Source organism: Coturnix japonica, chromosome 12, assembly GCF_001577835.2.
Source record: "Coturnix japonica isolate 7356 chromosome 12, Coturnix japonica 2.1, whole genome shotgun sequence".
Lineage (NCBI taxonomy): Eukaryota > Metazoa > Chordata > Aves > Galliformes > Phasianidae > Coturnix > Coturnix japonica.
The window spans coordinates 9,190,393-9,218,390 of record NC_029527.1 but is presented as its reverse complement, the minus strand read 5'-3'; the positions used below and the strand labels follow the sequence as shown (position 1 = coordinate 9,218,390).

At 43.6% G+C, this 27,998-nt stretch overlaps 1 protein-coding gene across 2 annotated transcripts; it reads left to right on the top strand.

Moving 5' to 3' along the window:
• Positions 1-109: 109 nt before the first annotated feature.
• On the top strand, positions 110-27,998 carry ARIH2 (ariadne RBR E3 ubiquitin protein ligase 2). Of its 2 annotated transcripts, XM_015875271.2 has the most exons (15): positions 110-216; positions 3,846-4,192; positions 15,835-15,902; positions 17,241-17,304; positions 18,504-18,651; positions 19,343-19,464; positions 20,358-20,467; positions 21,222-21,339; positions 22,695-22,745; positions 22,840-22,861; positions 24,388-24,539; positions 25,605-25,748; positions 26,002-26,070; positions 26,986-27,069; positions 27,513-27,998. In XM_015875271.2, exons 2-15 carry the CDS (start codon positions 3,944-3,946, stop codon positions 27,582-27,584), a joined length of 1,473 nt encoding a protein of 490 aa, XP_015730757.1. In that variant the 5' UTR covers positions 110-216; positions 3,846-3,943; the 3' UTR covers positions 27,585-27,998. The 2 variants fall into 2 exon arrangements, with proteins under 2 accessions (XP_015730757.1, XP_015730758.1); XM_015875272.2 differs by lacking the exon at positions 3,846-4,192 and having other exon boundaries at positions 141-216.

Sequence of the window (27,998 nt, the reverse complement as noted above, 5' to 3'; positions counted from 1 at the left end):
ACCAGCGAGGCCGCCCAGCTGCAGCCCCGGCTCCATCCCGCTCCCCGCCCCGGCTGCTCCGCCGCGCCCCCTCCCGCGGCACACAGCCATGGTGCGGCCCGGCCCGCAGGAAGTGACGGAGCGCGGAGGTTGGGGCTTCCGGAGCGCAGGCAGCGGCGGCCCGGCAGGAGGAGCTCGGGGAGCCGCTCCCTGCAGCCCCCGCCCGCGGAGCCGCCGGTAAGTGCGGGGCTGCCGAGCCACCCGTTGTGTGTGTGTGTGTGTGTGTGTGTGTGCCCGCTGTATTGTTGTGTGCCGCACGGCCTGCCCGCCGCGGGGGGCTGTGCCTCCGCGCTGCCCCGGGGCGCACCGCGGGCCTGGGGAGGGATGGATGGCCGCGCCGCCCCCGTCAGCAGCGTGCGGGGCTGTGCGGGGCTGTGCCCGCACCTGCAAAGGGCTGGGGAGGCTCAAACTGCGCCGTGTGCCTTCATAGGGGCAGCGGGGACGGAGGGAGGCTCGTGTGGGCACGCGCGAGGGAACTTGGTGCAAGTGATGGGAGGCCGAGGAGTGAAGCTCTCGCGTTTGGGCAGAGCGGGGGAACGAACAAAGCCTGGGGCGTAGGGGGAGCGGGCGGGTCCCCGGGGGGTGCGATGTGGCTGCGATGAGATCCTCGCTATCCGCTGTACGAATGGGCTGCGCGCTGCTGTCCGGCTTTGTCACCCCTGGGGTGAAAAAATCCCATCGGCAATCTCAGCGGAGAAGGAAGCAGAGAGATGTACCCGCTGTGTGTGTGAGGGAGCAGCTGAAGGTGATCCCGGGATTATGGGCTGGGGTAACACGGACATTAACATGGGTGTGTGATTAACATGGGGGGCAGCTTGCAGCTGGGGCTGTGCAGGGTTCGGAGGAAAGGAGGTGAAGTTACACAGAGGCAGAGCAGGATGGCTCTCAGCTTGCTTCAGAATCATTGAAGAAATGAGAGAAGACGTATCCACAGAAATACGTGGATTTTGTGAAATAGCTACAGGAAAAAGTATCAGGAGAGGAACATCTTCCAAAGGACTTGAGCCCCACAGCGGCAGATACAGAGGGTGTAAATCAGAGAAGAGTGATGCAGTGAGGTGAGATGCGCAGTGGGATGTGGTAATTCACTGCCCGGTAGAGGAGAGCTTAGAGACTGCTGGTAGTACGGCTAAAAGTGTTTATTTCTAGAGATCTTGCTAAAGAAGCATGTTTCAAATCGGAACTCAGCAAGGGACACCCCATCGGGGCTGATAGGTGCTGAGTGGGGCTGTGGGTGTGGAGCAAAGCAAGGGGAGGTTGGGTGATTACATTAGTGTTCAGGAGGATGAGGAGTGCTTTGGACAGAGGTGACAAAGTAGGACCTCTTGTTCTGATAGGAAAGTAACCCAAATATCATTTAAAATTTTATAATCTGATCTTTAGGATTATGATATTAATTAGATTACTCCAAATCCTCTTTGTTCTTTCAACCCTCTCTTTTGAGTTTACCTTATTTACTGTCTTCAAAACTAGTGCTGTCAGTATTAGCCGTGTCTCGTCTTAGTTTGTATTCAGAGAGCTTATGTTTGGATCTGAGGGCGTTAGGCTGAGCGTTATGTGAGTGGGGCGAGTTACGCTGCTTGTTTGCTTTGCTTTGTTTTCTCCACAGAAGCTTTAGTCGTCTTCTGTCATTCACACGCATCCGTCTGTCAGTAAGTTATGCTGGAAGTGAACTCTTTCCCAGAATGTTGTGACAGGGCTCACAAAAGACGTCCAGCCCGCAGGCTGTTTTCTGCATGACGTGTCTCATTTACCCATGCAAACAGTTGGAGTAAATGTTGGTGGCACAAAGAAAAGACTCTGCTTGTGCCTCCCCTCTGGGGCTGGTGTGTAACTGCTCAGGTGCTTGCAGGCCCCTTGTCTTACCAAGGCACCTCGTTGCTCTGAGTTATATTGTGTTATACTGAGGGCTGTGGTTTAAATGTGGTTTTCATCCGTGTCTGAAGTGTGGGATGATCTGATCAAGTCTGACTTTTCTGACCGGAGAAAGGAGTTTGGACTTTGTGATGCTCTGAGGTTTGCTGAGCAGAACTTTCACACGTTTAGCTGCTGTTACCTCTGTAGGAGAGTGGCTTTAGCTTCTCATACGAGTAACTCTTTTAACATAGAATTTAACAGCAAAGATCCGTTACATCTTTTATGCAAGAGGTCTGTGTTGATGCAGGTTAAACCCAGAGCTGAACTGTGAACCCTGAGCAAGATGGACAGAGGGGCAGTACAGGTTTGCACTGTGTCTGCAGAATCAGATTTCACATCTCAGGCTTTCCAATATGGAGAGACGGTGCCTCTGCTCCTTTGGGCTTCTGCAGGAGGCAGCGATATAAATTATCTGTATGTTACGTTGTGAACAGCTCAGAAATCAAGAGGCAAAGGAATTGGAACCAGAATTCTTGGGATAATATAATTAGCTCCTGGCCTTCAGCCTCTCTCAATGGGGGAGGTTTGCGTCTGCTGAAGTCACTGCAGCTTCTCAGACTGAAGGTACATCGCATCTCTTCATGGTTTATTTGTGCTGCCTGCTCAGTTTAGTGCAACCAGAAAACAAATGAATTGAGGAAAAGTAATGAAATGTCATGGTAGAGATTTCCTGTGCTCTGAAGTCAGGAGTGTCAAAGCTTCGTTATGGTTTCCCTGGCAGCTACAAATTGTGAAACTGTGGGTGTATATGTGCAAGTATCAGAGTTAGCAACGTAATGATGTGAAATGCCATTTATATATATATATATATACACACACATATATAAGAGGAACTGAACATATGCTGCCTGTAGAAAACACAACTTTCATGTATAAATCTTTGTACATATTATTTGCAGCAGTGTGTTTTAATTGTACTTATTTAATATGTTCTCTATAGAAACTAAATCAATTGGTAAAATGGAAGTTTGTGATTAAATATGAGATGACCACAACCTGAGGCTGAGGAATGTTCCACCTGCTGACCCTCTCAGAACTCCACTTCTTACTGTTTTAGTTCCAGACTTTCTGCTGGTGGAGTTCAGATAAGTAAAGTCAAATATGTGAATTTTCCAGGTGAGAACTGTAAGAAATAGTTTGGTTGTTCCTATTCCTCTTGAGCAGCAGCTGCCACCACTTGAGTACATCAGTTTTTATATTCAGGAGGTAATATGTAAGTACACTGAGAAGGTAATAACATGAGAGCACTTGTTTTACTTCCCCACTCAGATGTAAGACCCAAGGCACATCGCGTCAAGGAAAACCCCGTTAAGGGGATTAACTGCTTTCACTGTTTCTTTGAGATAGTATTGAAGACTGTTAAATTGGATACATAAAAAAAGCATATTTGCCTGGTATGTTTTCCAAAGTCCCACTGACTTCTGTGTTTCTGAAGCAATATGGACTTGTACAGGGTACCACAGGTTTCCTTCCTAGCTCCAGTGATCGTAGCTAAGGTGTTTGGTTTTTTTTTTCTGCTGACAAAATGCAGGTGATGCTTTTCAGGTTGTTGGTAAAAACATACTGTTGTAAATCTAGATGTATTTCTGAAAAGGGATGTGATGAAGGTTATTGAGCCCCTTTCCAAATGATGAAATCCTGGGACACTCACGGATGGCGATGCAGCCGTGTAATAACACCCTCTCTGAAGTTTTAGACATCATCTGTCAGAGCAGCCCTGGCCTTGCAAGTACATGGTTTGTTACAGTAGATCCAAACCAGGGACCTGTGCGGCAAAGTCTTTGGTCTTGGGTTGCTCTTTTCCTGTCTGTTGGGTCACCTGTATGATGTTGACGTGGCCTCTTATTATTTCTTAGGCAACAGAAAAAAAATTGTTTTTCCCTCCTTAGGAGACAGAGCTCAGATGAAATCAAAAGAACGATAAAGTGTGGAGGAAAACAAGACGCTGCAATTGCTTTCCTGGTCTGCGGCTTGACAGGGCATTAAGATGTCCGTGGACATGAACAGCCAGGGCTCTGACAGCAATGAAGAGGATTATGACCCTAATTGCGAGGAGGAGGAAGAGGATGAGGATCCGGGGGATATTGAGGATTATTATGATGGGGTAGCTAACGACGTGGAGCAGCAGGGAGCAGATGCCTTTGATCCAGAGGAATATCAGTTCACCTGCCTGACTTACAAGGAGTCGGAAAGCACTCTGAATGAACACATGGCCAGCTTGGCTGCCACGTTAAAGGTGAGGAAAGGTTTCCACAGTCACACAGTGGAGAAGTAAGTCTGTGATTGAAAAGGCAAATGCCGAACGCACAGTTTGACATAAAAGCTGTGGCTGTGTTACTGTTTTGGGGAGCTTGGAGGATGTTTCTGTGTCCCTTGTTCAGAAGTGACTCAAAGGTTTACAGTTGCTGCATACGGATTCTTGGGCCTGAAAATCTCTCATACTGTGTGTTGTTTCTTATGACATTGAAACATTTTTTTGCAGAGCTGAGCTTCATGTGCATTCTGAGTTCAAACTTGTTGTATTGCACCTGTACGAAGGGAATATGTAGAAAAGAAACAAGTCATAGATGGTACAAATTGGTTCAGCTGTGTTTGAGATGCTAACTGACAGATAGGAAGATGTGCTAAAACTCTGTAATTCTAACAAAAACACCTTGCTTTGTGGTTCTGATAGAATAATCATAGACTTTCAAAGAAGCGAGATTAGCTGTCACGCCAGGTATTAACCCTAACTTTGCAGTGACAAGCAATTAAAGTACAATGAACTTGCCAGCTCTTGTAGTGACTAATTCATTGCAGAAGATACTCACACCAAGTCAGCTCCATGATATTATGCTCAGTAAGAGCTCCGAGAAGTTTTTCATCTCTTTGTGCAAGTGGTGATTCTAGTGTATACCAGTGATAGGCAGTTCTCTTTCTGACACGTCAGTGTGCTTTGGTCCCAGCACTGGTCAGGGGAAAGCTGGTTTTCCTAAGCTGCAAGATGGCGATACTTGGTTGAAATTAGCAATGTGCTGACCTTGAAGCAGGTCTAGAAGTGATTGTTCTCTAGAGCAGCTCCTGAAAGCAGGACAGAGGTAACTGCAACACATGGAAACCATGTGGGATGAATTTTGATTTCCATAAATTAGATTTGAACTTATATTGATCAGAGAGAGAAAGATCTTGACTCTTAATTGCACACCTGATTTGTACAGAGATAGTGTAAACATGAAGCCTGAAGACTAAAGCCTACAGTCTGTCTATAAAGAGATAATTTACTCTTTCTTAGCTGTCAAACTCTTGACTGATTTCTTCAGAATGTGCATTTCAAGCTCTGAATGCTGGTTGGGAGGCAAAAGAAAAGAACAAATGAGAGTAGCTGGTCAGCACTTCTGAGCCAGCTGCCAGTTGCTGTTGGTCCTCAGCAATTACTGATTTAGAAATGCTTTCCTGCTCCTTCTTACTGTTTGCCTTCAGGTGAAGCACCCTTCAGAAGGACAACGCCTGCCATCTTGTTCCCTGTGAAATAAAATAACAAAAGCAATACATAGTAAAATCAGGCTTTCAAAGTTAAAATCTTTTTTTTCCTTTCCCTTCCCCCAAGAATTCTGGAGGTGTCAATGATGTTAGAACAGCAAAGCTTATAGTTTACCAGATAGATAATACTAACCTGCTAGACTGATTCTGGTCCCAAACCTGTCTCTTCTGAGCCCATTTTAGATTCCTTTTACATGAAGAGTATGCCTGCATATTTCCTTACAAATGAAGTGTTATGCATTTTGTTTCTGCATGAGAAGGTAAAAATAAATCGGAGTAGGAAACTGGAAAACTGGTGTTGTAAACTACTTTAGCTCTATAAGTGCCACGTTAACACCATTTTCTAGCAATGGTGGTGCAAGAATTGCATGCTTCTTAACTTGGAAATCTGCTGTGTATTGGCAGCATGTGCTCTTGGTTTCCTGACATCCTTTCTTACAATATTTGAGCAACCGTTTCTTCCTTCCCCCCTCTTTCCTAAGGAAACCTGTGATTTTGTTAGTGTTCTTAAATAATCTGAGGGGAGAGAATTTGGGTTACATTAGCAAGCATAGAAGAGAAGGAAATTGGATGGAATAAAACCAATTTGTAATCATTATTTTCTTAATGGCGAAGCATAAAGTCAGAACTGTATTACCTTTTTTCCTCTGATTTTCTTGAGTATTAAAAACTTTCTTTTTCCTTTTGAATGCTGTCATTCATAATACCTGGGGGATTTTTTGTGTATTTGTGATTATTTCTCTGGAGCACCGTACTTCACTGTGGTGATTTTGTCTCCTTTTGTTTCCGGGGCTACATATCATGTCTAGTGATTATATGCTGCTTTTCAGCATTAGCTTGTACTTACGACAGAGTGCTCAGCCCTGACAGGGAAAGAAAAAGGTAAATTAAAGACTTTTCAGGAGGAACAGTGTTGAAGGCAATTTGTTTCATGGAACTGGGATAATTTGTTATCCCAAGAAATGTTTAGACTAACACAGTTCCCTAAAGCAAAGAAACAAATGAATACTGTGAATGAGCTCAAAGCCGTGCTTGAATGTTCTGCTGTTATATACTGCTATTAGATGATTCATGTTCTGAAGGTTAAATTGAAGGGACTCGTGTCTTTCTTCCATGGCATTTTGTCTATTCTCAAAGACCAAAAACAGGTATTCAGAGCTTTATACCCTCATACATGCAATCTAATAACTATATAAGAACTATTTCATTTACTCTGCTCATTAACCCTCAGATTTTTTTAATCCCTTTATTCAGCTGTTATAAGTTGGCTCTGTCAAACTCTTCCTTTCTTAAAGCATAGAGCTAAAGGGCCTTTTTCCTTGGAAACCTTCTTGACTACCTTTTCATCACTCCTTGTCTGTTATAGCAGAACTTGTTCTTGCTTCTAATGAAGCTAAACAGACAATTTAATATCCACGGCATTGGCAGCCAATTGTGAATACTCTGAATATGTTTAAAAATTTCTTCGTAGACTCATTTTAGGGAGAGCTGTGAGTGGGTCCTCGCTTTCTAAGAGAAAGAGAGTAAATGTTTTCTCTACGGGGAGGGCTGTTGAATCAGATCTGTTTGTGGGGGATTCAATTAATAACCTCAGTAAGTTAGAGTGGGGTATCAGCTGAGCCATGCTTGAAATCTCAAACTAATATGATCCAAAACTGATTCAGTTTGTGTCAATTCCCCACAAGGTCAGTTAATCCAACAGTCAGCACCTGTTAAAGACATCGCTTTTGAAAGCAGAGCAGCATCTACTGCCTGCAGAGCAGCAAAGGAATTCGTAGCGGTCCTTTTTAAGAAGTATCTTTCAAAAAGTAAAACTTAGCGTTGGATAGTGGTGATCTTGTTTTCAAGACAACTGTGTCACTTCCACGTGAAGGGATTATGGGTTCTAGAGTGGCAGAATCAGAAGATGCACGCAAATAATACGACACTCAACTGTTGTACAAACGAAGTTGACCCCATCACTGGAGTGCAGATAAGTGTGTGATGATGTCACATTGTTTTTGTTGGTGAATGACACTCCCTGGCGCTGCTGAGAGCCTGGAATTTCTGTGATGTTCCAGATAACTGGCATTAGTTTCTCTGTTTCGATGATGAAATGAATCTGGTTGTTTTTTTTCTACCAGCTTCTTCACAGTGTTCATCTAAACCAGCAGATAATGCAATTGTTATTACAGTTTATGGAGGGAAAAAAATGTTACTTTGACTTCAGGAGCTTTTAGAAGCTGAGTGTCCGTCACAAGGAGGCTAAGATACCTTTGCACACTGAAATGAAAGAGTCGTGCTGTTTTGCAGGCAGTTGATGCTGATGTTGTCTTTCCACTAAAAGTGGAAGAATTGTAAAAGAACTCTGAATTTCAGTTAATTGGTGTGGATAATCTGCTAATATTTGTCAGGCAGCAAAAAGCTTATTTCCCTTGATTCTCAGAATAAACACTTGTGGGGTATTTGTCTGGACCTCGTCCTCTAAAGAATAAAACTGATAGATAAGAAAAAGCATTCCATGTCATGACACAGCACTGGATCTACTAATCTGTGTTATCACTGCTGATCTTTCAGCATTAAACTTGCCTTTCCGCATGTTCTTGCTCACTTTATTGGTGTTGTACTCTTTTAATACAACCAAATTAGCATGTGCTCATAAAAACAGCCCTTTCAAACTCTTCCACGCGCTCAGATTGTGCTGACGCCCAGCAGTCAGTTTGTAGAGCTGCTTGGTGAGTGCTGGCAGCCATCCCTCTCAAATACCATCTTTAGCAGAGCCAGAGTCATGTGCATGCAGATTGGCAGCCGGTACGAGCAGCTCTACCCAGAGGAGCTGGCTCTCTCCGAACGCCTGTGTGATGTGATCGCAAAAAGTCTGGGAAGAGCAAGATGTCAGATGAGTAATTTCTGCCTCCCCGTGTCGTGGTGCCAACCAGAACCGTGTGTGTTGTGCGGGGTGCTCGTCTGAGACAGCCTGTGATGGTGCGTAGTTGTCGTTTTTGACACCATAATGACTTAATGGAACTTGATATGCAATGTAAAATGGCAATCACAAGAGACTAAGCCCTACCTAAGTACACGAGATGTATTAAAGCTGAGATATTCAGATGTGTGCTCTTAGGAATGGAAAATACGTGTTTGGTTAATACCCATAAGAACCTAAGTGTATATGGGATTGACCAAAATTGATAAATGTTAATATATATGAGTAGTAAAGTTAGGCAATATTAAATATTATAAGTGATAGATCCAGACAGTCATATGTGACTTCTCCACAAAGGCCGTGGGGGTGCTGTGTGGCAATGATAACATGCTACGTATTAGTGGTAAGGTGCCACTGGTAAGGCCTAGATTAGCTGGGTTTCTGCCTTCACTGTATTCTGTGTTTTGATATCAAGAGAGAGTGGTGTGGGGTGTTAACCCTGGGAACACATGCTGAGAAGTGTTTCTGTCTTCTGTACCACTTTCTGTTCCCAAGTGATCCTGGAAGTTCTGCTGTACAAAAGCTGTGTTATTAGCTGTCAGATTCACAGTGCCTGTCATTTAGTAATGTAGTAAACAACAAGAGTTTGTGAGGATGTTGGTAACTGTCCTCAGTGTGTTCTTTATTTTTACTCCCAAGCACAGTAAGCTTCCTTAGGCTTCTGGTTGACAAGATAAGGGGGGCTGGAGGGCCCGGAGCTGTCAAAACTTCTGCATGTCCTTTGAGGAGAGAAATTAGTTTTGTTCCCTTTTGCCCAGAAGTGCTGAAATTCTCAACTTGGTTGGAAAAATGAGCCACAAACATGGAGGGTGATTATAGCCCTCATGTTTCTTTGTGATTCACACCTAAAGTGTGTCTTACAGCCTGCATGGCGCTGCAGGGAGCCGGAAAGCTCCACACAGCTGCTAGTGAGTCTGATCTTGGTGGGAGGTAGAGACAAGGCTTGAGTCACTAAATATGGCTAAACAACCTTTCAGTAATTACTTCATGTTGCAATCTTACAGCTGGACAACATGATTGCAAGGAGTGGCACGATGCAGCTCAGTTCATTGCCAGATCTATGTGCTGTGGCTATTATAGATGGCACAGGAGAAGTGAGCCAGTTTGTGTACTGTGAAATGGTTTCACAAAGCAGATGTTCCTCTTCTTCATCGTATAGCGAGACAAGAAATGCCCTTGGAAGCTAGGATTAGTCCATAGAGGATTGTGTCACCTGGAGTACAACCAGGTTTACTCCACTACCCCTCTGTGTTCTCACCACCTGTGTGCACACACCGGCACGTTACAGCTTGAGTTAGCTGCCTCACGGTCTATGTCCTCAGCTACTGCTCAAGCTTGTGTGGATTCAGGTTATTTATTACTTTTGCATCCTCTCAGCGGCCAGAAAGGATTTTCCACCCCTCCTGTATCTTGCTGGAAAGCCCCCAAACAAAGGCCGAGGTGGGTGCGCAGTGTGGCACATCGCTGGGGCTTTGCCTGGAAAGAAAGACCACAGTGAGTGCAGCTGGGAGTCCTGTGTCAATCTGAACTGCATGTGCAGTCTTACAGCTTTCTTGCTACATTTCCTTCACTCTAAATCTTTCAAAGAAATCTCGTAGCTGTTTTGTAATAAAGCCTTCTGGCATGCTGTCTTGCTTAAATCTTTTCTTTAATTTACTTCTGAATCTCCTCTGGAAGAATAGCCTAACAGCTTGAGAAATACGTATGTGGAGATTTCCTAGCTGAGTCCTGCTGATCCTGCTTGCTGGCAGCTGAAATTCTCACTGTCCTCCATAGGAGAACAGATGGATTAGAGCCATGTGTAATTGTGGAGCAGGACTTGGAGTTTAACCTGAGATCTCCTCTCTTCAGTATGTCGTGCACTGACAGCAGTGTGAGCCTTCTGCAATAACACTGGTGGTGTTTCTCATTCCCAAACTGCTCCCTGCCTCCTAAATGTGACTCCAGTGGTGTGGGCTGACACCAGGTCTGTGTGTGCCTGAGGGTGAGTGAAGCAGGGCTGATACATTGCTGTATATAGGGACCTTCCAGGGTCTCCAAATTGCGTCTCTTTCACCAGTGCAGCCTGCCTGTCAGCAGGACCCAAATGTCAGACAAATTCTAAGCAATGCTGTGAGTGATATTTAAAGAGAAATGACTTTTTCTCATGTTTTTTTAACCATGACTGAACACGTAAATCTCTGGGCAGGGCATGTGATTGTTTTGTTGTATCTTCCCCTTTTTTCCTGTGTATCAATTTGAGTTCTGTTTTGAAAACAGCATTCTAATGCTAGAAACCTGTGGTGGTTAGAAGGGACTTTGCTACAAGCCTTTGAGCACATCAAGTGCTTACAGCAGCTGGTGGCTGTGGCAGCCCAATCCCTGCAGCCTTGGGACTTTCCTGCCAGGTTTGTGCATTGGAAACCTGCTTAAAAGAGCAATAGATAAAGCAAAGATGAAAATGTGGCCTAAATAAAGCTTTTTGGTTGGCCCTTTTTGTTTCTTCTTGATTCCTAATAGTTCTGCAATTTTCTGAGAAATCCTCCAATAAAAACAGAGCAATCAAACAGTTTTTTCCAGCGGTGCATGGAAGGATTCAGATCTCCTTTCCACATGAGGTACAAGTGCCAAATAGTGTTTCTTTCCATTTGGTGGGTCACTTCCTTGACTTCAGTATCATTAAGTGAATTGTGTGTGAAGGTATTCTTCTCTTCAACAACACTCCATTCAAAGTGGTTCATTCTGAGGTGTTACTGCTCTGCAGCTGTCAGCTCAGTTTTTTTCCTCTATTTTTCCCATCACAGCTCACCAACAGCAACAATGTCAGAAGCTCTTGCTCTGTTCTTGCTTTCCTGAACACTTGAATATGTTTTTAGAAGTTCTGATGCAATGCACAAACTTAACATTTTCATAATTTCTTCCTTTTCTTTTAGACCTAACAGAAAACTGTATTTCTGGATTAGAAGAAATGCTTCTCAAGATTAATCCTATTTGCTTAGCTGTATTTGTATAAAAACCTTTGGCAAGGGGGAGCATGAGGAATAGAAATAGCATTTCTTTGTGCCAGGGAAGTACTCATCGTGGCCAGGCATTTCAGTGCAGCCCTGGTTTAACGTGAACTGTCAGCTTGATGCAAAGCCAGGGGTCGTCAGCTCCAGCAACTCGTTCTGATATGACTTACTGTGAGAATCATGTGAGGATGTTTTGTTTTAGGGTTCCTATACCCAATTTCTGCAAAAGTGTGAATTGGAGCAGACTTCCAAAAATTAAAAGAAATTAAAAAAATAGGTCACTTCTTGGAGAAAAGTGAAATGAGCTCATAAGATATGCATGCTACATCAATATGCATGAGCCACCTCTGTAGAATATAAGCTCTACAAAAGATGGTGTTTTTTTAGCTTTTAGGAAACATTTCTGTCTGAATGAGCGACTGTCAAAGTGACATGGTTGAAAAGCTTTTCTTCTGTAGGGAGATGAAACTTCAGCTCTTCAAATAACAGCTTATCAGGGAAGCAAGTTGAGGCATAGCTGTCCTTGTGCTTTCCAGACCCAGCAAGGTACCTGCAGAGCTTCTTTGCAAATCCTTTTGTTGTTGTCTTGTCCGAGAGAGCTGCACTGTTTCTCATACTTCTGAAGCGTGAGAATTGTGCTTATCTTGGAGAGTACAGACCCCAGGAGGTTGTTCTCAAGACAGAAAAATCACTATTCTCTACTTCAAAAAAACCCAAATGGCCGTGTTTAATGTGATGATGTCTCTTTTTTGTTCTACTTTCTAATTTTATCCAGCACAATGTAAGTTTTTCTTGTATAACTCTGGAAGACTTCCTTTTAAGGCAGAGCAGCTTCCTCTTGGCACTCTTCCTATCGTTACTGACACTGCACCGCTTTTCCAGCGCAGCACTAAACATGAGTACTGGTCGTGTTTGACCCATTTCTGACAACCAGCAACCCTCTGTCACTAGGATGAGTTAAGCTGATGGAAAAGATTTCTGAAGTGACCATCTTGGAAGGTGAAACTGGATGATGTGCTGCCCAGCCAGCCTCAGTTTCATATTTGTGCCCACCCTGGATGCAGGGAAAGAAGCCTGGTCTTGAATTTTTCTTTGAATTTTCTCCAAGTTTGGTTTCTGTCTGAGCTGATGTGCCGTCAGGTTGGTCTCTGTAATAGTGAGAAAATGGGCAAATGCTGGATGATGGAAGGGTAATTCCTCGTCTTGGAGATTGTGGTCAAGCATCAAAATGTGCTGCCCAGGGAGGTGGTGGAGTCCTCATGGCAGGAGGTGCTTAAGAGCCACGTGAATGTGGTGGGGACGTGGGGCAGTGATGGGGCTTGATGATCTTGAAGTTCTTTGCAAATGTAAAAGGTTATATGATAGATGATTCTAAATAAAAACAGCATGATTATCGTCTGATTTCAAGTTATGAAGTTATGTAGAAGCACTACCACTGTTCTGCTATTGCCAACAAAAGCTAAAACAGAAGCGCAGCATCTAGAATGCATTGCTTTCTACACTGGGATCCATCAGAATGCTTTTCTGTAATGGCCCGCTGCCAGCAGAACACTGAATGCACCATCCCACAGCTTTTTCGTGCCTTCTGAAAAGAGAGCAGAGAGGTGTAAACAAAGTGACAGTTTTTCAGAGGTAACTTTTTCAATTTGTTTTGTGTCTGAGATGAGGCATTACTGTTCTTGGACAGTGTTAAAACTCTCATGTCACCCAGCTGCTGATAGAGGATCACAGCTCTTTCTGAAATGCTTTGTAAGTTTGAGGTCTTTCACTGTATCAAACTTCTGACTGTCCAGGAAACGCTTTACTGTTAAAAAACTACTTTTCTTATGCTTGTTTTCTTCAGTATTTCCACTAGTATTGGCCTCCAGTGGTTTCCACACATCTGCAGTCTGAATTACCAGCCTTGTTGGTGGGCAGGATATAGGCTGTCTTGTGGTGAGACTCCACCTGCTGTAATCAGCAGGCAGAGCCCAGCCTCATATGTTACCTGTTACTCTTCCATCTGTCTTCAGTGTGCAAGAACTAGTCCTTCCATGCCAAACATGCTCTGGGACTTTGTTTGCAAAGTCTCATGTGCTTCAGGGGGAAAGTACCAAAATCCTGTGCTTTGGGGCTTTTGTGAAACTGGACTTACATCACTAACATGACTTTTGTTCTTGCGTGCTTTTATGATGCAAGCAATAAAATGAGCATTACAGCTGATCTGGTCAGGGCTTGTAGGTAGAGCAAATTTGGAGTGGTCACAGAAGCTTCATTCTTTGTCCCTTACCAAGAACAAATGAATGCACAGTTGGGAAGCAGACTTTGGCTGCTGGGAGGAGTTGGATCCACAGGCAGGGCCAGAAGGGAACTTCTTTTTGATCGGGCTTCTCTGAAACATATCCTAGAACAAAGAGAAATAGCTTTGCAGAATCCTTGCTCTTGATTTAGAATTTCCTCACAGATAGACTGCCTCTGGATCTGTTAACCTGGCATCTTTCTAGAATATTAATTCTTTGTCTCGCAGAACAATTTGATTCAAAAACATTTCACTGTTAGGCTGGTTTGTTAGATGTAAGGAGTGAATGCTAGTGTTTGTATTTATAATTTCTCATTCTCAGAAGGACTTGTTAATTACCACATCATCTGGGAACAAACAGCTCTGTACATTGTTCATGGAGCTGTGATGCTGTACCTCAGGCTGTGAAAATGCAACCGAAAATTACTCATTTTCATGTGTTACAGATGAACTTCCCATTAAAGTCTGGGTGTTCTTATTTGTTTGTTTGCTTTTGTCAGGATGGTTGTTCTTGCTGCTACTGGAAAATAATTCAGTTACTATTAGGGAGTGATTCATTAGCATGTGGTTTGCATTTGCAGGAAGCCAGTCTTGTGGAGACCACATTGCTGATGCTTTCCACTGAGCAGAGTTATCCTGCTGGCTGCAGGAAGGTGCCCGGCTGCCCTGCTCTCCTCACGGCAGCACCCAGCTGTCTCCTCAGGACGCTCCCCCTCCAACCTTCTGACATTGACAGATGCCAGTGCAGGGTCGGGGCCGTATCTGATGGCAGGAATAGATAGGTCAGTTGTGTTGTGCTGTGAAACTGCACCTCTTCGATGAGTTGGTTTTAGAAGGGTAATGGATATCTTGCAGTAGGTGAGCAGAGCCTGTTTGTAGGAGCAAGCACAGCTTGTTTTCTTTCCGGGGCTGTGCAGGAGTCATTGTATGGCTGTGTTACCCACGTGTCAGATTCCATGATTCACCTGCAGTGGGATTCAAGATGGCTTATGGCTTCTCAGCTGGTGATTGGGGCTGACAGCTTGTCAAAACAAGCAAACAAAGATCTCTTCCTGCAGCTGGGACAGAAGAAGTGGTGTTTTCTGTATGTGCAGCAGATGGATGCTGTGGTGACAGCTTTTCTTGGAGCAGGGGAGGCAGAGCTCCATGAGGGTCATTGAGGCACAAGGGGTCCAAAGGCCAATTTCACAGAATCACAGAATGACCCGGGTTGGAAGGGACCTCAAGGATCATGTAGTTCCAACCCCCTGCCTGGCAGGGCCACCAAACATACACCTTTACTAGATCAGGTTGCCCAGGGCCCCATCCAACCTGGTCTTGAACACCTCCAAGGACGGGGCATCCACAACCTCCCTGGGCAGCCTGTTCCAGGGCCTAACCACTCCCCTAGTGAAGAAATTTCCTTCTGAAGTAAACTAATACATAGAACCAAAGAAGAACTTGTTCACTTTTACCCTTGTAACATGATTTCTCACGTTGTGTTGCAGTATTTTATAATGCTCCGGTGCTTCTGGCTGGCACAGTCTGTGCTAATGCTTACCAGGAGCTCATGTAATGTAAGCCAGTCAGCATGGAAATAGTCCTTACCAGAGAATGTTTCCATCTTCCCAGTCCATTCTGGTGTATAATGACTTTTTCTATAATGAAAGTCTGGGGGGAAAAAAATATATATATAAGTATATATAGAGAGAGAGAGAACTTTTTTTCCCTACCCGTTGCTATTACTGCACATGCATGCTTGCAGTTTGTTGCTGCTTCTCCAGCTCTGAGCAGTGTCAGTTGCACTGCGCTGAGCGAGGATCTGATCCCAGCCAGCCTGGTCCCATTGAGGGGTGGCCGCAGCCAGGGCTGTGTGTTGGACTCCCAGCAGCTGTTCAGTTCATCCTTGATTCCTTTCTTGCGGTGCTGTTGTGATGAATTGTGTCAATTACTTTGGGTACATCCATACCTCGTTCCAGCTTGTACACCACAGGTGCACTGGCTGTAAAAACTACATCTAGTAGTTTAATAAAAATGGAATATCACTATTTTGCTGTCTGCACAATTCATTAGTCTTATAGGAAAATTGCGGCCTTAAGCAAAAGTTTGTCCTCTAAATATGCTTCACTTTTTGTTTTTTCACCTAGGTATCACACGCTGTTGCAAAGCTTGTGTTAGTTAGTTTCCACTGGCAAATCTCAGAGATTCTGGAAAGGTAAGTAACCTTATTTATTCTGTGCTTTGTGCATTTCCCTCTCTGCAAGAATGCTTAGGGTGTCCCATAGTGTATTTTGACAAGTATCTTTGAACCTGAAAGCAGGACACACGGGCATGTCAGGGAGCAGAGGAGAAATGCTGCTTTCTGAGGCTGTACTGCCTGCAGAGGATTTGTAAATAAGGAGGGGGTGCTGTCAGCAAACGTCTTTCAGTCCAAGGAATTATTGACAGGCTGGAAACCCGCTGATGTGCTGAGCTTAAACAACGAGCTAGCAGAATGAGAGTGCTGCTATATTTATTCAGAAGATATGGAGATAACATATGGTCTGTTTTGAACATATGATCTGTAAATCATAAAGCAGCACTGAATGTACAGTTTATTAATACAGTTGCTTTGAGGTTTTTGTTCCTTCTAAATGTGATGTTTTTTCCCAAGCTGAATAGCGTTTGGAGAGCAGCAGCAGGTGCTGTGAGAGAACTGTTGAGTGCAGCCCCTTTGTTGCTTGGGCAGCGTCACACCACAGTGAGATCCTCTAGCTGATTTCAAAGGGAGAGTTCAGACTCTGCCCAGATATACACGGGAAGTGTGTCAGGAGGCACTGCTGTCTGGCAGCCCCTCCTTGAAAGTACTGGCTCAGAGCTGAACATTGTCTGAAAATAGAGAGCACATCAGGCTGACTCATTCTGCTGTGCCGTTTTTGGCCCCGTTAGCCACCAACTTCAACCAGACAACATATGGGAAATGCATCTCATGTATGGATGTTGTTGCAGCATCTCTGGTAACTGACTTGTTCGTTGCTATGCATCATCTGTGAGCTTTTCTCCAGGGTGTGTGGAGGGTGAGATTCCTACACAGCAGTCAGGGTGATTCTGCAGGTTCACTAACAGGATTTAGACAGGAGAAAGTACAGGGTAGGGCTTACCTCTGCAACAGTGACTTTGCAAGTTGTTCTCCCGCTGATCTGGTCTTCAAACTTCTGTCTTGGTATGAAGTAGCATTATCAAATTACGGCCTAGTCATACCTCTGATGCAGCTTTGAATTTGCTGGTGGTTTCTTTACTGGAGGTTGCTCTGTGATAGCAGTCACAAACAGTAGGATGTGTTTAAGGCTGCTGACGAACAGCTTCATATACCTAAAAGGTGATAATCTGTCATAGAGTAAATATTTGGCTATGTAGCAGACTGGAGCCAAAGCGAGACCTATGCAGGGTAGCTTGACTTTACAAAGGAATAGGAGACAGGCAGGAGCCTCACCAGAGCATGTTATCACGGTAATGGAACAATGCAAAATATATTCAGAAGTGGATTTGATCATTCTTTTAACTGTCTTTTCAGGCACAAGTCTAATGCTGCCCAGTTACTAGTAGAAGCACGAGTTCAGCCCAACTCATCCAAACATGTAAGTATGGTAACTATTTGGGTCTGTTCCCCTTGGCAGAGAAACCTCTGACCCACCTCATTGGAGGTCTGCATTACTGATGGGTCTGTCCCATGTTAACTCTCTGCAAACTCAAAGTCCTTTGCCCTAAATCTGTGTGGGGTTGACTTTTTAAAGGGTACTGCTCTGCTTTAGGAATGCTTAGGCCAAATCTCCCTGTGCTGTTCTGGCTGAGCCAAGCAGTAGCAATACTTGAACCCAAGTTTGCCTTTTGCAGCTGGGGCTGTGGGTTCCTTGGATACTATTTTTTTTCCTTTAGATAGGAATATTCTCTTGTTTACAGAATTCATTCACAGAGTGTGGTCTAGTACCCCAGGAACACATTATAATGTGTTGCATTTTGAGTGATAAAATGTTACATCTGAGAAACACAATTTGGGCTGTGGGAAAGAGGAATTTTTAAGGATCTGAAAACCTGCTTGGCATCTGAGCTGACTTGTAACTAACATAGAGTCAAATGCTAATACAGCTGGCAGTGGTAAGCTTCGTGGGCTCAAATTATCTGCCTAGAGTCCAGAAAAAAATCTTTTTTATTTGACATACCTAAAAGGTGTGCGTGTATTTTGAGATTTGTCTGAATCATTTGTCATTTAAGTAAGTACCCTTCATTGCAATGGTGATTTCATTTTTGGAGGAATGAAGTTACAGTTCAGAGGTTAATTTAAGTTTGGCAAACTTGGTTTGATAGGCAATATATTAAGATCTATCTGTATGTGCTATGGCAAGCTGCTCTGTGGTTCAGCTCCTAATGCAGAATGCTGATATTTCTGGGGAGTTCTTTGTGGTGTCTGTTTATTACAGGGTATCTGGCCCTGTAGAGATAGAAAAACTATCATGGTAAGCTCAGAGAGATAGCTTTCAAAGTTTTGAAGTAGTGTGCTTGCAGTTGAGCAGTTGATCTGGCCAATAACACAGTTGCCAACTTGAGGAATGTTGTTTTGGTCTGCTTAGAGTGAAGTTGCTCTATTGCTTTTTCATGTGGTCATGCCACAAAACAAGCTTTACTGGTCATGTGGCTGGGTGGGTGACGATGCTGCTGCATCCCTGGCACAGAGAGCTACTCATGGAAGTTCACTGCTGTCTCACTAGCTTCTCAAAGAGTAACACAGATCTAACTAGATGAAAAGCGATTCCCTGTAATGCTGATTTATCTCTCCCAGGCAATGGTACATTCCTCCCATCACTGCGCAGTGTGCATGCAGTTTGTCCGGAAGGAGAACTTGCTTTCTCTGGCTTGTCAGCACCAGTTCTGTCGCAGCTGCTGGGAGCAGCATTGTACAGTGCTTGTCAAAGATGGTGTCGGAGTTGGTAAGTTCAAGGCAGGTTTGGTAGTGGGTCTGTGTTTGACAACTTGGTTGCTCTGCAGGTAATGGTCTGAATTGTTCTAAAATATCTCAGTAATGAGAAAATGGAGCATGGAATTTGTGATACATTTAACTAGCTGTTTTACCTGAATCCCTAGTTGGTGTTGGCTTACCACCTGGAAAGCCCTACTCCTGCCTAACAGAACCTGCAGTTCTATAGATCCATTTGCTGCTCTTCTCCCCCTTGTGATCTCAAGAGCACAACTGTAACAAGTTAGAAGTCAGAGATCTGCTGTATTTTGAGATTGCACCTCTGTGATGCCTTGTTTTGTTGCCCTGGAAATTCCTGTGGATACAAACACCTGTTCCATTTATGTTGAGCAGAAGCCAGTGGTTGCCGGAGCTGGTTTGGGCTTCTCCTGGCCTGTCATTCTTGCTGGTATGACAGTAACATGCAGTTGAACTCTGGTTGAAACACTTACAGCTCCTGAATACATTTGTGCCCTATCATCTTTCAGTGAAGACAGTTGGGCTTCAACTTTTCAGCAGCCCTGATACATTCAATTGATCTGTTCCACAGTTGTGTCCCTCTTGCTACAACAACAGATGGCACCTAGGAAACTGTTGAATGCTATCTCCATGTCTGCTATTTAGTATACATTGCACAGTGCTGAAATGTTGCCTTCCTTTCTCAGGGGTCTCCTGCATGGCTCAGGACTGCCTACTTCGCACACCCGAAGACTTTGTTTTTCCATTGCTGCCTAGTGAAGAGCTGAAAGACAAATACAGGCGCTACCTCTTCAGGGACTATGTGGAGGTACTGTCTTTCGGATTTAAAATACCCTGGATCAATTCATCAATGACTTGCAGAAATCTTGTTTGAAGTGTCTTGCATCTCTGATTAGAGATGCAGTGACTACAATAAAATCGTCCTTCATAAGCATGATATGGCTGCTTCTGTAGGGCAGCCTCCCTGATGAAATGCTCTAGCAGGTTGCCAAAGTAAATTCTTCTGTAAGGTCACCCAGGAACTTGTTGGCTGGTGCTTGACTCTTTTCCTGAAGTAGAATTCTCTTTTCCTGAAGTAGAGTGTTTCAGCTGAGAATCTCAAACTTTGATCTGAGTTTTGATGTCCTCCTTGCTCTTACGAAGATATTTTAGCTTCTGACAAATTAGTCTCTCACCACATTGAAGCTCAACTGGATTGGTTTGCTTAATAATATTTCAATTTGAGATTTATTGAAATTAAGGCAGACATATAAGATTACATTTGTAGGAAGTATTCTGGTGACTGAGGGCTAAAAGAAACAAGGGAAGAGTATGAAAAAATGGTGTCACAAGGAAACAGCCACCACAGAAAAGCAGCTGAGTACATTCTAGGTTATAAAATAAGCATGGAAAAGAGCTCAAATAGAGTATAATTGTTCAGTGTCATTGTGGGCTCACAGCCACATGTGTTGCTGTGCTTACATGGTCTGTAGGCCTCCATTTGAACTCCCTGTTGTGATAAGCTGTAAGTAGCTAACACCAACTTTGCTAATGTGGGAAAGGTTTGGCTGCTGTGTCAGCCAAGATCTGGTAGCAGTTTTCAATATCTTTTCCAATAAGGAAACACTGTCTTGTGTGTTTTTGTGGATAGGAGTGTTAGACTTGAAAAGATAATGCTCTTCTGCACCCTTTGCTGATTTTACCACCTTGGTGTGTTCACAGAGCCATTACCAGCTGCAGCTGTGCCCTGGTGCAGATTGCCCTATGGTCATACAGGTACAGGAGCCAAAAGCCCGGCGAGTGCAGTGCAATCGTTGCAATGAGGTCTTCTGGTAAGAAACAGAAAAGGTTAAAGATCATGGGGAAATTGCTGTCCTCAGAGCTACTCCGTTTGCTTGCCAGTAGGTTCAGTGTGTGAAAGCATCTCAAATGCTTTGCTAAAATTGTTTGTAACTTGAGTTAACTTGAGTAACTGGACACGTAGTGTCTGACTTCTGCAGGTGGTCAGCCTTCCCCTTGCTCCCGAAACTCCTTGGGAGTTGGGTGTTACGACAATCAGGGAACACTGATCTTGAGTAATGAAAGAGTTAAAAATCTTCTTTTGTCCTTTGTTGGTTAGGTTACAAACTTGGGTAAAGCCAGAGTGAGTGGTAAAGGTTCTGGTAATGGATGCAGAGACCTTTAAGTTATCTGCTGGTCTGGTGCTTTTAGGCTTTTTACAGGTATTTGATTACCAGCGTGTCTGGTGTATTCTGAGACTAGTGTGGGAATAAATTTTGACTAAATAGGAACACTAATGTTCCTGGTTGGCTTTCAAGTGTCCTTGGTCAGAGTGTCCTTTATGTCAGAGAAGGACACTTCATTCATCCTAATGCTGGTTTCTGCACATGAGAATGGTGGTTTATTGGAGCTCTCACTATGCAGTGCTCAGCCTTCATTTTTGCATACTGCTAATGCATTAATCCATTGGCATCCCTTACCCTCGCTCTGCCTCTGATTTTGGTCATTAGAAATACCTCAATTCTTGAGTTATTTCTGTGGAAATGGATATATAGTGTTATTGTTGTTGTTGTTTTTCCTGTTAAGCTTTAAGTGTCGGCAGATGTACCACGCACCCACAGACTGTGCTACCATCCGGAAATGGCTCACCAAATGTGCAGATGACTCCGAAACAGCCAACTACATCAGTGCTCACACTAAAGATGTAAGGACAAGTACCTGCATGTCTTTTCACGTCCTCTAGTCCTACCTGGGGAGCAGGATACAGTTCTTTATATGTGTAGCATTTTCACAGGCTGTAAATTCTCACAGCTCTCTGGGGACTGTGTTATAACACAACTGAATGCGCTGGGAATGCAGACTGTCCATCTGCCCTCCTGCAGTAAGGACAGGATGGTGGTCTTGGTCCTTATTCCAGGTCTTGCATGAGTGTCTTTGGAAGCCAGCTGTGCTGCCCTCCTACGGGCAAAAGGCAGAATTGTGACTGCTTGGAAATAGACAGCAAAGGTGCATTTCAAATGGAGGGAGAGGGTGCAGTCAGTGCTGTTAGTGAACCCTAGTGGTGCTCAAGTCTCAATGTCTGTGTGGAGGAAGGTGAGGGAGATAAGGTCCTGATTTGGTAATAACAACAAAAGAGGGTGGATGAATTCAATAAATTGTATGTTGAAGTACTTCTGGTACATTTAAGCCTGGGAAGAATAAACAATTACATATTGCAAACTCTATCTGTAGAAATATCTTTAAAGGTCACAGATGTATTTCTCCTAAATTAGCTGTTTGCAGACTTGGAGTTTTTAATGTCTTTTGGAGGATTTTCTGTCCCAACTTCAAAACAGTTCTTAGTTGACTGGCATTTGTTTTTACTGTAAACAATAGTAAAAGTGACAGTGCTAATTAGGCACCAGCTTCAGTTCACTTCAGGAAAGTGAATACTTAGACTAGAGATCCTGAATATCGTTATTTCCTTAGAGGGGTGTCAGCATGTGATGGCAGTTTTTCTGCTATGCATCTTTGTATATATAAGGCTCTTTTATATTCAGCATACATCTTGCCTGTCATTGAAATTTATAAGAAGCAATAAAACTCACTTCTTTCTTTGTACTTGTGCAACCAGAACAATGTTCTGAACTCAACACTTGAGAGCATCAGAGAACCACTGCTGGAGCAAATAAGTGTGCAGCTCTCACTGTGGTTCTACAGATTCTCCTCTGCTAGTTGTCATCTGATAGTGGCAGGATACAGAGCTGGTTATCTTGTACTTTAAGTAGCTGTGGAAGCTACTGTCATATGTGGACTCATTTATGTGTCTGATCAACTGCTAATTGGTAACTCAGTGAGATTTTTGATTTTACAAGGTCTAACAGCAGCAAACTTGTTTTCTTGAGCAAGGAGTCTGGTGCTACTGTGTAATATTTGTGGTTTTCTGCCTCCTTTCTAAATATTTTCATACATGCATATAAAAATAAAGAATACAGGTAGAATTGTCATGCAAACATTGTCATTCTCAGAAAGTCTGCTGGAGACAGAGTTGGGGTCTAACAAACACTTCTTTTTCCCCAGTGTCCGAAGTGCAATATCTGTATTGAAAAGAATGGAGGCTGCAATCACATGGTGAGCAGTTCCCTGAACACATCAGATCTTCCTTGTTCTAAGCAGGAATTTTTTCCACTTTCCACTAACCAGTGTCTCCTGTCTTCTCTTTCAGCAATGCTCCAAATGCAAGCATGGTAAGTACAATTTGGAAACAGTTTTCTCAGCAATGTGTTTTAGAGATGTTCTCTTTTTGTGTGTTATGAAGATGAATTGTGAATACTGACTGCAATGTTTTTCCCCACATAAAATGTGGATAGGGTATTAAATTACACACTTGTGATAGCCTTTTTTTTTTCCCCCACTGGCTGTGATTTTTGATTAGGTTCTGATTTGGTGCTAGTTTAACTCCTTCTCCCTGACATCCATTGTATAGGAAAGTCTCCATCTCTGCCATAATACCAAGAGTGGAAAACATCCCAGAGAAGGATATCAAATGCTTTCCCTGTAAATCTGCTGATTATCAGTTGAAGATACTGGCAGGTCTAAGTTGTCTTCTCAGATCAGCTTAGGTCCTTCTGGTCACTGTTGGAAATAATTGAGACCCAACCCAGATGAAACTGCTGGAGCTGTGAATTTGTTCTGCATAACTTTCTCTAGTTTACTTCTTAGTCCACCCCTGTGCAATGGGCAGCCAGAATGTCTTTGGACCATTTTGTGCTCCTCTAAAACAACAGCCTGTTCTATTGTAGATCTTTTCATGGCAGAAATAATTCCTGTTGCCTTGGAGCAAAATAGTTTGTGTTCAGGCCCTGTATAATAAGTGTGCTGCTAGGAAATATTATATTATCAGAACCTTATTTGGATGATGATTAAAGATTGCTGTCCTCTCTCATTTCCTTTGCTTTGGGGTCCTCAGCAGCACTGGATGTGATTTGATGGAGCTCTGTGACAAGAGTGAGCAAGCAAGTGCCAAGGTACCATGGTGACTAGCGTTCAAGAAGGCTGGTGAATTCTGGAAATGCCAATTTCAGTCCCTTAAAATGAGTGACACAAAAGTGATTATTATTTTAGCAACTTAATCTCCATCTTTTTTCCTTTCCAGCGAAACACTCACAGCCTCGCTCTGAAATCAGGAAACTGTTATGTGGGTTTTGCTATTGTTCTCTTTCCTCCCCTTTCTTCCCAGTTCAGTGGCTTCTAACTTCAAGTGTCATTGACCACTGATATCTGAAGTCATCCAGGTAGTTTTCTCTTGGAGAGAGCTGAAGGCAGACTTTATTTGCATGAATTAATTCACTCTTGGATTTGATTGTTCATATTTTATTCAACCAGCGATTCTCATGGTGCCGTATGCCAGCAGTGGGGTGGATGCAATTCACAAATAAGACAACAGCCTGCCTCTTCTTTAACCTGGAGTGACAGTCTGTGCAGAGCACGAGTTCTGTGCACTGGCCGTGGTGTACAGAATACAGCACTTTAAGGTTTACTTTCTGTAGTTGCACAGGAGGCTGCACAATGAAAATCTTCCAGGCAGGCTGGTATTTTTGGCTCACTGCTGTGTTCCATTTTGCAAGATGATACAAAATATATGTTTCTTGGCTTAGCAGAAATAATGAGAACAGATGAGCTATGTCTCCTGAAGCTTTTCTTTCTCAGAGTTATGGGTTGGTTGTTTTTTTTTTTCCTGTGCATCTTAGTGGATTTTCACTGTTTTCTGCAGACTTCTGCTGGATGTGTCTGGGAGACTGGAAGACTCATGGCAGCGAGTACTACGAATGCAGTCGGTACAAAGAGAATCCTGATATTGTAAACCAGAGTCAGCAAGCACAGGCCAGGGAGGCCCTTAAGAAGTACTTGTTCTATTTTGAGAGGGTAGGAGACATCTCTTTGGCCAGAGCTGCTGTAGCTTTTTAATGCTCCCTGCCTGGTGCAAAGGTCATTGCCAGCAATCTCCATGCAAGAAACTGCCCAAAGAGAATCTGTGCTGAATTTTCAGGCCCTGTTCTTTCTTACTCTAAGTCCTGTCCAGTGGGTCCTGTTCAAACCAGTAATGTCATCCCCAAAGCAAATCATACTTGATCCTGTGTCTCCTTGTGCTAGAGAAAATTGCTATTACCTGTGTGCCACTATACTGTTTTCCTGCAGGCTGAGTGCTGCTGCAGTAGATAAATATTATTCCAATCGTTTCCTTACAGGACTGCAGAACTTGCAGTATATCTTCATATAGACAAAGAATAAACTGTTATGTTCAAATTCCATTGACTGTAGCAAAGTTTTCCTAAAGGACCCAAAGGCTGCAACTTAAAAAAATGTGATTGCATAATTTGTAGGCACACAGGTGTTTCAAAGCACCTGGACATACAGTGTGTTTCTAGAACAGCATCTCTAGAGGAGAATGTGATAGAAGTACAGTGTTGCTGCCTTTCAGTGCACTTGTTTCCTCATTAAAGTGAATTTATTCTTTTTCATGCTATGAGCCAACTCCTGTGATAAAATAAACATGTTCATTCTTGGCTTGCTAGACCAAACAGGCTTTGGGACATGGCTATGTTTACAATGTGCATGTGGATGTTGGAGTTCACTGAACCCACATTAGGTGTTAATTTCAACTCTTGCCCTTTCTATAGAAATTGTCTGAGTAGAGGAATCACCATTGCTATCTATCTTGTTGTACACAAAGTCTTTGTGGGAACAGAGGGCATTCCCACTCTGAGGAGCTGGGTTTGCTTCTTGCTCTTTCCTGCTGTCAGTCTGTTGTATGCAGCTTCCACTCCTTGCTATTGGAGCTGCTGCCTTGCTGTTCTTTCCCACAGTATGTCTTGCCTTGCTGGACTCCTGCCCCACTTCAGTTTCCGCTTGCTAGAGTTTGCGCTTTTACAGCAAAAATATTCTGGTCTCATACCATCTTTTCTTTCCCCTTCTACCTGGCCTTTGTAGTGGGAGAATCACAATAAAAGTTTGCAGCTGGAGGCACAGACATACCAGCGAATCCAGGAGAAAATTCAGGAAAGAGTTATGAACAACTTGGGAACATGGATAGACTGGCAATACCTACAAAATGCTGCAAAACTACTTGCAAAGGTTGGTGGCTTGTTTAGCAGAGAAGAGAATCTATGCATGTGAATGCTAATTTCACAGCACCTAGTGAGAGGAAGGGGACTTGGGGATTATGGGTATGTGAAACTGTACCTCTAGTCCAGGCTATGAACTAGGCAAAAATCACCTGGAAGTGACCTCTGAGGAGTTAAAGTGTAACAGTGTGAATTCTATCTGACTGTGCAAACTTTCAAAGTCTGAGACTTCTTTTCTTTCTCTTTTCCCTGGACCCCATCAGTGTCGTTACACTCTGCAGTACACATATCCATATGCCTACTACATGGAGTCTGGTCCCAGAAAGAAACTGGTAAGATGTTTTGCTCTTTTTTTCCACTTACTTTGTCTGCTATCGTGCTAGACTGAATGAATAGCCAGGCATCCCTATTCCAGAGCTGAAATATGAATATTAAGATTGGGGTAAGGACAGGACAAGATTGTGTGCCTTTGCATCTTTCCTTTTTGCTTCAAATTGTTCTGCTGCTCAATCATTATCTTCCTTTGGCAGCATTGCATTTTAACTAATAAGCACGTTATCCAAGAAGTTTTGAAGCTGAAAAATGTGAGTTTGTTCTTTGGTGGGACTATCACAGTGCTGTGGGCCATATTTCCCATGAATTGCTTCTGGGACATAGTTTTTCCAGCCTGGAATCAGTGTGTAGCTTTGCCTTTGATTCCTACTGCAAGTTCCTTGCAAGCTGGAAATTTCTACAAGCTGGATATGTCCAAAAATAGTCCTGAATTCATTGAATGTGTTAATTCTTTGGCTCAGTAGTCAAGTAAAACCTGTTCTCCAGTCTCTTCCCATAGCATGTATCTCAGGCTTTGGCCACATTTTCTTTTCTATCTGACTCTGCTGTTGGAACAAGTTACTGCTCCCAGCAGTGGTTAGCAGTCCCTCAGTTCTGCCTGCAGAGCTGCTCACAAGAGCATTTCCTCACCTGCTTATTGGCAAAGTGACCTGAGTTAGCAGATACTTATCACTTCAAGTGTTTCTGAACTGATATGATTAACTTTGAGTGATGCAGGTTGGGGAGTGTTCACACCAGGAGGCTCCTGCAAGGCATGTGTAGCTAAAGATGGATAGGGATGAGGCACAAACATGCTTTTCCAGCACATATGCCAGCAGAACATGTTTGTTTGCTCCTCAAGTGTAGCAGGTTGAACAAAGCTGTGTTCCACTAAACTGATTTCTTGATGCTAACTCTAATTTTGCTGTTCGCAGTTTGAATACCAGCAGGCCCAGCTGGAAGCTGAAATTGAAAATCTCTCATGGAAGGTGGAACGAGCAGACAGCTATGACAGAGGGGTGAGTGTTCTGCTTGCTTGAGCCTGCTGGCTGGATTTTGTTAATATCAGGCTTCACACCTTTGTGGGGGAGCTAAGGCAGTTAAGTGAGGGGTGCTGAAATACTGGATCCAGAGTCTCACTTTTCTTCCTCATGCTGGTGGATGTTGTGGCAGTGGAGTGCTCACTGCTTCTCGGGAGAGGAAGGAGGGCTGGAAACAGAACCAGCAAAGCTTTGGAGGAAACTACCCATAATAAACCTCTGGTTAAGTGCAGCTTCCTGAAGTGTGTAGCTTTTTAGATAAAGCAAGAGCTGGGTAGCTGTGGAGAGAGACCGTGTTAAAAGTAATGAGGTCTGCGGTGTTGTGATTCAGAGCATATCTGAAGTATGAAGGTTGGCGATTCTCAAATTATTAACTCATCTCTGGGGAACTCACGCTAACTTTCTGCCTTCTGTTTTATCAGGACTTAGAGAATCAGATGCACATAGCAGAGCAGAGACGGAGGACCCTGCTGAAAGACTTCCATGACACATAAAACAGGAGAAAATGACAAAGTGCAGGGGTGAGAGCAGCGAGTGAAGTGATGGCAGCTTCACCAGGACAAGCAGGCACTGCCTCTGGGAGAACACGGCCAAGGACAGAGCCACCCCTCCCCTTGCAAGTCAGACACATGCAAACATCACATCTTAGTCCAGTTTGTTCTCTTATCTTTCTGTTTGTTTCCGCCATGCTAGAGGCCAGAGTTCAGATTGGCATATTTCCTGGGACATTTCCCTCCTGCCCTCAATGGTTTCAGAAGGGGAGGGAGTTTTTCTCTGAATGGCTGTTAATAGTATTAGATCAATACAATTTATGTAATTTTCAACGGTTGTACAATTATACAGACAAACCTTAGAATAACACACAACCCTTTTTAAAAATAAATTGGCAGTGGAGTGTTTTTCCTTAA